Consider the following 10,834-nt stretch of genomic DNA (forward strand, 5'->3'; position numbering starts at 1 on the left):
CACTGATCATTACACTCGTACACGCCCTTCCTCGTGGGTACGCCACTGCCCGGTTTCGAATGGAAAAAACTACACTGGATATATTTTGAAAATTAAATCAAGGGGAAAAAAATCGTTAGAACTAATATAACCGGAAGAAATATAAACCAAATACGACATATTTGACTCAGCAGTTTTCAAGGGCCTTGTAATTCGCATTTATTCTACCAACAAACGATATGATGTCAAAGATGATTGCAGAAAGACTGGATTATGATCCTAAAAATAATGAGGCATCAATAATGTACCACCATTGCCATGGAGATTACCGTGAAAATGTGGTTGAAAAGTTCTAAAAAAATAATAATAATTAAAAAATAACTTAAGACCAATTAAGAGAATTTGGGTATCAAATTTAACGGAACGAGGTATTGCAGTCTACGCGCTACGCGAACTACAGAAAGACATACAGTCAACATATCTTTTTTTAACTAAAATATATGTGCGATTGGACATATTGTCCTAATTGCCTCCTCTCCTTTCCATTTTTCTTTACATAGCTGCCTATCACCAATATTTCCAACGGATGTTTACTAAGGGTAATAAATATACTGGGTGAAAAAAGACCCACTTTTATAACCTTGGGTATAACAGAAGGTACAGCAGAGGTTAGGCATCGCGTGGGGTGGGCTTCAGTTTCTCTCGACGATCCTTTGCGACAGGACAATAAATGCAACAGCAGTAACGTTTAAAATTGCAGAGACAACCCTCAGCTGCAGAGAAAAGTAGAGAATCAGCACACAGTGTGGGGAAACCCGAGACCGCGCCTAGTCAAGTGGAGCGGGATAGGCTACCAAGTGCGACGCTCGCTGTTGCTTCTAGTGCGGTTATCCAGGCTGGAGTGGCGCGCAGTCTTCTCGTCGTGCAACTGTGGCATCACGTGGAGGGTAAATGAAGATAAAAAGGTTTAAAGCACGTCCCTTGATTGCTTTCAAAAATCTGTACCAGGTGATCATTCATTTAATAATAATAATAATAATAATAATAATACGCGTTTTAACTATTTTCACTCTTCTAAAAATACAATTTAAGTACGAAATCCGGAAACAAAGTTTATACTCAAGAGTTGCTTGGCTTCTGGGTTGTAACCGCGTCGAAGTGTAAGACATTACGGAAGTTTCGGTCGACGTCTCAGTCGCTATCAAACAACTCCAGACAACAGCCATGGTCGCCGCATGGCGGGACCAGGTGCCGGGTTGTAGAGGGGGGGCAGGCGGGGGGTCGACGCGCCGGGGGGAGGGGGCGGGGTCCAGCCGGGAGGCCCGCGCCGCGAACCGGCGCGAACCGGACTCCGCGTGGAAGCAGGTCGCGCCCGCCCGTCAAACGCGCCGTCGCGTCGCGCGCGCGAGACAGGCCAAACAAGCGGCGGCGACACCGGAGCAATCCGGATCGACGGAGGCCGGGCCTGGCGCGCTGCCCGCCGCGGAACAACACGGACACGTGCACGTGCGACTATTCAGGGGCCCGCCTCGTCAGGGGTGTATGTGTGTTAGTGAGGCGGGATGATAAGCGCGACGCTCGCTGGTGCTTCCAGCGCGGTATAGCCTCTAAGCGCAAGGCCCTGAACTGACGCGCAGTCTTCTCGTCGTCACAGGATAACTGTGAAATTCGAGCGGAGACCGTAACATTATATGGCGGAGAAATGAAGATAAAGGTGTAATGCAAGTCCCTTAAGTGCTTCCAAAGATCTGTACCGGTTGTTTTACGCCTAAAATTTACTCTGAAAACATGCATTTTTAGCCATTTTAACTCATCTGAAAATACAGTTTAAAAACTTCATCCGAAATCAAAAGTACACTTCGGCCCTCAGCGAACTATTAAATGCTTTTCGTAAACAGACCACACTCGGATATCTTGAGTAGTTTTGAAATCGCGTTGTTTTTTTTTTCCCTGAAGCTCTGCGCACCGTGTGTGTGCCCGGGGTAGGCGGGGGCCTTAAGGCTGGGTTCACAATTTAAAAAAACACGAGCGAGCCATGGCACGACCTCTGCGAAGCCGGTTCACAATTGAAAACTTACTATTAATTTCGGCCAGTGAAATTTCGCGATGTATCCGACATATGTTGGCTATGTTAAAAAGTAACTATACTAACTACCAAATGATTATCCGGCGACATATGACCAGAAATTTGTGAGCACAGTTTTTCAACGTATAAATAAATAAGGGTTATATAAAATTTTTGGTTAAACCATTATAACCACGACACATCTTTTATTTACAATTTTTGCTAGTACTCATAAGTAATAGCATTAATTCATTTTTAAAGCATAAATTACACCTGTGCATTGTAATATCTACAGTTTCTTGCCCCAGTATGACTGATAAATAAAAAAAAGTTCTCTACTCCCGCAAAAATGGCTTCCTACTCTACTCTCATTGGTTGTTGTGCCATGCGTACGTTACAGAAACAAAATATATGCATACATTTTCTTATATGCGCACGACCTGTCTCGCATGCACACGCTGTCCTGTGCGCTTTTGTGAATCAATAGGTTCGAAAATATGGCGGTCAAATCTTGTGCGCGCGACCTACTGTTACTGTTATTTTTTTCAATAGTGCACCTAGCTTTAAAGTGGGAACTGAAACCATGTTTTGTATGGCATGTAACGATTAACTGTTGGGCGGGCCCATAACTACTAGCGGAAAAAATTGAAAAAAAAAAGGGGGGGGGGAGGTAGCTAGAGGTTCAAACCCAAAGTTGTAGGTTTATAATGTTAATTTAACTACTTGACGACTAATTGTTTAGTAAAAGAAATTTAAACTGTGCGAAATACGCTTAGTGCTGTTTTGTAATAACAATTCACGATCTAGATAAACGTGTAGGAGATGCAAAATTTCTGGCATGTTACACCACAAAATAGGTGGCAACCAAAATAAAAGTGAATTAATTATCACTGGTTTTGTTTGCCTGATAACAGCTGAAGCATTACTCCTCACAATCAACGTAGCTATGTTAGTAATATATCATGAAAGCTACTATCTAGCGGATGAGCCCAGAACTACTTCAAACAAACCAGAGTTTCTCCCCCGATCTCCAACAACACGGCTCGTCGGACCTCGACTAAAGTTAAGGCCCGGTGTTACTACGACACGAACGCAACCAATGCAAGGAAATCATTGTCGTGTATATAAAGCACGCAAGTTGCAAGTCGAAACACATCACCGATGCTGAAACTAAAAATGGTAAGACAATTTGATAACAATTTTGTCAATCATATTCGACATGAAAAAAAAAAGCGTTTAAAAATGTCCTTTCTTTAACCACGTGAAAGTTTTAAAAAGTGTAAAAATTATGTAAATAACAAAAATAACAAACGTGATAAATATAAGAAAACTGTTTTTTTTTTCAACTACATTTCTTGACGCGAATCACGCGTAGTTTCCGCAACCGCCATTAGAATTCGTTACCGGAGCAGGTACGTCGACTATCGAATCATTCCATTTGCAGAGCCGAAGGTTAAAACACGTTCGCTACCGACCGTCACATATAATGTGACACTTCATTTATGCGGGATATAATATCAAATCACTGCTTGGTCTGAGTAAGATGTTATTTTACTAAAATAGGTGTAGTGAACGTGTTAAACTATTTAATGCAACGGCTCATATAAAAGAGAAAAATATTTGGAAGAAAAAAATACAAAACCCCCGGCTTGGGACCTGAATTTGCGTACATTAAGTTTCCGCTGGGATTTGTGAACTCTGGCTCGCGCTTTCCGCCACAGATGGCGGCAACGCGGTTGTTACACATTTCCGTTCCTCGACCTTCGTCGCATACGCGAAATGACGCTGTCGGAAGTAGAAATACGGCGTAGCTTATGCGAAGATTCAGACGTAGAATTGTTGGTTGAAAAGTCCGCACCCTGGGTGTGATTGTAATTTTTAAACAGTGGATGGCGGGGAAGAAGGAAGACCCCGTCCTCCCAACGGGAAGCCTACGATGTTCATTCTGTATTGCACAGACCCGAACAAGCCCGAATATCTACCTTCGGCCAACGTCGGCATTAAAATTATTTGACAGTATTTTTAATGTAGCTATACTAACCTAACATAACCAACCATCCACAATTTTGTAAAATAATAAACAAAAAAAAACTTACGAAGTTGGCCGAAGGTAGATATTCGGGCTTGTTCGGGTCTGTGCAATACAGACACCTGCCCTGCAGTGAGTGGTCAGTGCAACCACTCACCACCAGGGGCGCTTGCGTCCCTGGTCACTAAATCCAGTACTGAACAATTAGCAAAGCGGACCACAAGTCCAAGTGCCCAACCCCCGCATGGTAGACTCTTTTCTACTCTGTCCAACACTTCATCCAGACCATCCTCTGTCTCCTGTAAATTCCTACACGTAATGCATGCCAATTTGCATCCCGCATGAATGTGCCCAGGGTTTTCCCTGTGTCTATGCAGGTTTTACCTGGGCCCAACCTATCTCTAGTTATAGTCTAGATTTAAGAGTGAGGGGAGTTAGTCATGGCGCCAATCGCTGCCATGGCTGGCCAATCCCCTCCTAGCACATGATGCATGCGACCCTCTCCCTGCATGGCTAATCCCAGCATGACTAGGCGTATAGGCTTCGGCCTGAGACGCACCTAGGTCCCTCCCTAACCCGGACCCCTCCAGAATACACTTAGTTTTAGTTAGGTTAGAAAAAAAAATCACCTGCCCTGCGCGCGTCCTTGTCATCGGAGGCCACATGGTGGGAGGGAGGGGGGGGGCAGAGAAAATAGAAGCCGGGTGGCCGTTCTCGTCGCCGGTGTTTCGGGCCGCGTGGCAGACCGCCGGACCAGAAATAGCCGGCGCGCAGGAGCGACCCGCGGTGGTCAACACCCGGCGGCCTTTGTGCCCCTGCGACGACGCCCGCCGACGACGGGAAACTTTCCACGGCCGCGCGCGCCCCCCGCTGATAACATCTCCGCTCTCCCCGGGCCCGGTGCGCGCGCCGACGGCCAGGTCCGCGTCTCGTCGCGACGCAACTCTCGATACCTTCCACACACGAAGCTGACCTCGCGTCCGTCCGTCCGTCGCGTCCGTCCGTCCATCCGTCCGTCCGTCAGAAGCTTACCAAGTTCAAAGGGCCATTAGGCCTCGCCCATCTTGCAAATATCATCAAATGTTTTGTTCCCCGCTTGCAATAAAGCTTCATTCTTTTAAATTTTTTGGTCGACATGGCATAGTATTTTGTCTCATCAACTGTTGTGCTGAATTTTTTTGGGTTCAGTATTTTTGTGCTGTCATCATTTTTTTGTATTTTTTCGTTCTGTTAGTCCATTTTTCTTTGTTTCTTCTTTGTTTGTTGACCATATTCCTGTTGTGGAGTATTGTGTGGCGTTAAATCCTGACTACAGCAATTTTTTTTGCTTCAGTAGTGTTTTTTTGTAGTTTTCTTCTACAGACATGCATGTGCTAAGCAATGGCGTATGTCCAAAAACTTACATCAAGTCATAGTATTTAGCTTTGGCTACTTGCTGATTAGCTTTGGCTACTTGTTGAAGTCAACACTTGAGAACTGGTATAATTTTCACGACAGTTGTGGTCACCCGCATGAAAAAATAAGTTACTTCCTCGCAGAGCTTAACAAACTAGAACCAGTTCGTAAATATGTGGTCGCAACAAGGTACAGAAGGTCTGAAATGCCAAGAAGTTGGGATAAATATTTCAACATTAGAATTATAGCCAAACATATGGGGGGGGGGGGGTTACTAGTCGTTGTCCGTGCTGTCAGACCATGTTGTCTCATACGATTTCTGAAGCAGCGTGCCACATTCACTTTGTCCGATGCAATTATTTCACAAAATATAACACAGAGAGCAACACGGTAGACTGATATACATATTTATCTTGGCTTTTTCTCGAGAGCTTTATAAAAAAATATAGATTAGATTTCATTGTGAATTAACGGGATTTAAGATAAATTTCTTGAAAATTTAAATGAGACACTAACATGTATTTGGGCCAAACCTGTTATTCTTAAGCTTACTCACTTTCATTATTTTTATTTACATCTTCAGATACTTCGTTTTCAGTTTCAAAGCAACTTAACGAAAAAAAAAAAAACAACAAAATGGTTTCCAAGAAAAAATTATAGAAATATAAAATTAAAATATTAGTTAAAAAAAATTATTATTTTCGCGCTATATTACAGTTTGTTTGTATTCATCATGCGTCTCGTTGAAGAATATTATTAATGACGTCAGATGTAGAAGGTGCTGTCTTTGACCTGCCTGACCTCGGAGGTTCAAATTCGCCAGCTCTGGTCTCAAAAATCATCTCTGAACCAATCAAATGCCATACCCGCATCTGCACCAACAGCTCCGACACAGACAGACGCGATTGCACCTGTAACTTTGAACGGACGGACGGATGGATGATGAACGGGATGACGACCTTATGACATCAAAAATGTTTGAAAGGCCTTTATCTAAGAAAGGCCTATGTGCTATTTGGCTACGAGACTAGTAGGCTAAGAAGCTACGAGACTACAAGACTACAAGGCTTCAACAGGCTACAAGGCTACTAGGCTAAAAGTATACAAGTCTTAAGAGGCTACAAGTCTTAAGAGGCTACAAGTCTACGAGGCTACGAAGCTATGAGGCTACGAGACTACATGATTCTGTATTTGACTCCATTCGGCTGCGAGAGTTAAATTATCTTATGCAAAAAAATTGTTGCAACTAGTCCCGATTCTTGCAAACAGATGTTGCCACGTGTTTGTGTTGAGGTAATTTTTTTTTTTGATGCGGGATGCTTTCTAACGATCGCAAGAGAAGGAAGGCTTCGCTATACATCAAGAAAAAGGAAGTTCGTCTTGCATGATATTGCTTCTCAGCTGTTTCAAGGCATATTTTTTTGACTAAGTATTGAATGTTTTTTTCTTTGAATTCCAGCTGACAAATATTATTTTTAGTGACAATTTGGTAGTAGAAATTCACAAATGAAATGTAACTCTGAATAAAATTGCTTGACTCATTAAGTAAAAAAAAAAATGTTTTCGTGCAGAGCTCGATTTGTCAGAAATAACCAGAAGCACTCGGAGAACATCAGCAGGATTCTCAACAGGAATAATAATAAGGAGCACACGAAGAATACCATCAAAATATTGGAAGAAATATTCAGGAGTACAGGGAGAAAACTAACGCACGCTTTCCTTGATCAATATCATCAAAACACAGAAAAAATTAAAAATAAAATAATTAAATAAATAAAAATAAAAACAAAATAAAAAAATTCTGGCTTGTGCTTGAACTATCCTTACTCAACAAAGGAGAATTTAACAAGCTGGGAGATGCTGTAATTTGTAATTTGTAAATTGCCACTGCGAGTATCAAACATAATAATTTATTTTACAGGTCAGGTTAGGTGCTATCGCAAACAAAACGTCGGCGCTTCGAGCCTCCTTACTGATATAAAAAGAAAAGAAAAATCCCTGTCAAGGTTGACGCTTGGGTTTGCATGCACAGTAGGGACTATACAGATCAAAAATATACACGTTCTTATGCAAAACCACAGGTTCGGCAACGCAATTATATCACAACATGGCAAAGAATGTCACTGCAAAAGCTATCAAATGTGAACTACAAACGGTATTTTCTCGGAAACTAGTAGGGATTAAGAAACACTGTTTATAAGGTAAATATATGAACGCCTTTAGTAGAAACATTAAAATTTCATTATAATTACAATACAACTGTAACATTAACTACTTCTATTATTAAAATAATTCTTATATTAAGTACTCCTAAACAAACACACAGACTCACACGGGAAAACAATAAATGGCGACGGTCGTATCAATGGACAGGTATCGTAATGTAACCTATAAAAGTGAATTTTTCAAAACCCAGACGGAATTTAGAAACGCTGTTTTCATGGTAAATAGAGGAACGTCTTAGTGATAAAAAAATGAATTTAATAATTTATTCACAGACAAGCCGTGATGTAAGAAAATTACCGGACGAGTTAAAGTAGATAGATATGCTACTCTCGAATACAAATCTTAACCAATACTAATTTTATTCTATCGGAGGCTTTACTATGCCTACGCCTCGGTTTAAAATTGCAAATATTTATCTCCAAATATATTCCTTGTTTCTCTATACTTCTCTAAGTGTGCGTGTGTAATTTCTATACGAAACATTTCAATCATACACCCTACACACCTTCCACAAACCGACACCCACCTTACTTAGGGCTAAACTTTCCCCCTCCTCTCCCTCAGATAAGCCTATGTCACTGCATTTTCACGTCATTATTTTTGTTTTATTGTCATTTATACGGTTGTTTGAATGTTCAAAAAAAGGAGGGGTTATAAAAAGTGTATTATAGACGTTTAAACTGTATTTCTAGTAGAATGAAAACTGCTAAAACGCATGTTTTCAAGAATAATTCTTAGGTATGAAATACCCGGTACAGATTCTTGAAAGCACACTTATCTTCATTTCTCCGCCATATGATGTGACGGTTCCCGCTCACATATTATAGTTGCCCTAAGCACGACGAGAAGACTGTGCTAGTTCAGAGGCTTGCGCTTAGAGGAAATGACGCGCTTGAAGCACCAGCGAGCGTCGTACTTATTATCCCGCCTCACTGACAGAAATTTACCTCTGACTAGGCGGATCCCTTGATAATTTAAATTTTGCCTGAATAATTGATAAACATGGTCGCTCACTATAAGTTAATGTTCTGAACTTTCTCATCTGGGTAATGCATATCACTTTACTTCTATGCTACCACTTTCGAAATATTTCTTCATAAAAAAGATTTGTACCTAAAAAAAAATCCAAAATGGCAAGTAAAACAAAACTTAAAAAAAATCATCTGATAAGAAAATGAGAGAAAAATTACTAAGGTGACCCTGAAGTCATGACATATTTTGAGACATATGTCACCTTAATTTTCAGTATCTTGTCTGATTTTGCTCCTACCTAGTTATTTTTAATACCAGTAAGGTGTTCTTAAACAAACAAGTAATATTTTAGCAGGTCAACAATCGTACAATTCATAGGCATACTAAAGTTCCATTAAAAAAAATTCTGTCAACACTACTCTGTTCGTAAAGTATGTGTCTAGTATCGACCAGTCAAGGTCAATGCAATTATACAGAATCTCAACTGAACAGAAGACCGATTGATACTTTTCGCAAGTATTCGTGTCCACGGAACAAATAAAAACAACCAAAATGTTTGTTGTCATCGGTGTTAGGCCTAATAAACAAGTCGTGGCATTGTAGCCACAAGAAGCAAGGTCACACTAACGCACAGAAAACCTGAAAAGTAGGTGCTACTCGTAAAATGTGGGTTCTCGCAGATAAGAGACGTCATCAACTTGCCATAACCATACCAATAATTACGAAACTAAATTTCAGACTTCAATATAAAGGTTATCTATGAAGGTTGGTGGAAACTGTTATACATGTGACATATAATTTCTCTGGACTTTATTCACTGACTTGCATCAGCAGGCTGATATAGATAAAAAAAATTGGTTGTCTGTAAAGTCGGTTTACGGACGATAGTTTAACGTGACAACGTCATAACAAAACATTGATTAAATGATTGCATACTTTTATGAATAAAATTGAATCATTTTTATTGAATTATCACTATTTTGTATGGATACAAAGAAGGAGTGAAATAAAAGCTACAATTTAATTGATAAATTTACTTAAATTTGCACTCATTAATTCAAATATGTTTATTACTTTAACGAATAGATTATTTTAACTATAACTTTTATACTTATTTGCTATTTAACTTCTTCCGATCTGTGTTATTCTGTTAAGGATAGGACGATGATAGGAAAAGTAGGAAACGAATGCGAGTGTTTCAAGTTTAATGTGCCTCGAAAAAGTTAAATCGATGGTTGTTCCAATCGAGTGGAAGAGAGATAGATGCGGAGCAAGCGTACAATGTGCGTAACGGGACAATGTGCGTAACGGGACACTTTTTCGTGCGTGCAGCCGGCGTTCATCGATTTATTAGACGCTGTCACGTCAAAAAATGCAAGAGACACAGATCCAAGGAGCTAAGTTGAAGTCACTATGCCTCTTCAGTTAGAAAACGAATCCGGATATGGATCATAAAATAATTCAGTTCACAAGGCCAAAATAATACTCTTGATTTCTAGATTGTCCAACTTTTTCTGAGCAATCTTAATTCTGCGATAAAGACACAAAGTTTTCAGTAATGGCATTAATAAAAAAAAAATTTATGAAAGTAAAATATGTCTGAAAATAAATTATCACTTATGCAACCAATTTTTTTTTGGTTGTGAAACTTAACTGAACTTACAGCGAAATTAAAAAATAAGTAATATTGACAGTAAATTCTCAGTTCCTTTGTACTTTGTACTATACATAAAAACATAGTTTAGTACGTACTTAAAACGATTAACTATAAAACACGTTACGCTTCTACGACAGTTGTGTACAGCAAACAGTTGCCAAATATTTACTTGCATGCGGTACGCGACCCGAGAATCAAGTTCCTTGTCCTAGTTGCGACAGCATGTATATTTACATTTCTACAAAAAAAACTTATTTCAATCTGGACTTCCAAACTCTTAAGGAAGGAATGCTGTTGTGTACTCACACTGCATGTGCCAACAGCGCCAGATCACGTTGTTCAGCCGAATTTTGTCCTTCCACCGAAGCCTGATGCCTTTGAAGCGATTCCATTTCGGAGACGTCAACTTTTGTCTGCAAACAAACAGAGAACGAAGGCTGCACTCTCGACGCCCGCACGAGCTGGCGACACATGGGGAGACATCTCGTGACGGGTCGATCACGGTCCAGCC

The 10,834-nt window shown here is 40.4% G+C and overlaps 1 protein-coding gene across 5 annotated transcripts in view; it reads right to left on the reverse strand.

Moving 5' to 3' along the window:
* LOC134532672 (MLX-interacting protein) overlaps nucleotides 1–10,834 on the reverse strand; it is a 110,834-nt gene that overhangs the window by 32,368 nt on the left and 67,632 nt on the right. For all 5 annotated transcript variants that reach the window (XM_063369362.1, XM_063369364.1, XM_063369363.1 and 2 more), the window contains exon 2: nucleotides 10,630–10,736. In XM_063369362.1, coding sequence (XP_063225432.1) covers nucleotides 10,630–10,736 — 107 coding nt within the window. The remainder of the gene's footprint in view (nucleotides 1–10,629; nucleotides 10,737–10,834) is intronic.

The sequence above is a fragment of the Bacillus rossius genome, chromosome 6, assembly GCF_032445375.1.
Source record: "Bacillus rossius redtenbacheri isolate Brsri chromosome 6, Brsri_v3, whole genome shotgun sequence".
Classification (NCBI taxonomy): domain Eukaryota; kingdom Metazoa; phylum Arthropoda; class Insecta; order Phasmatodea; family Bacillidae; genus Bacillus; species Bacillus rossius.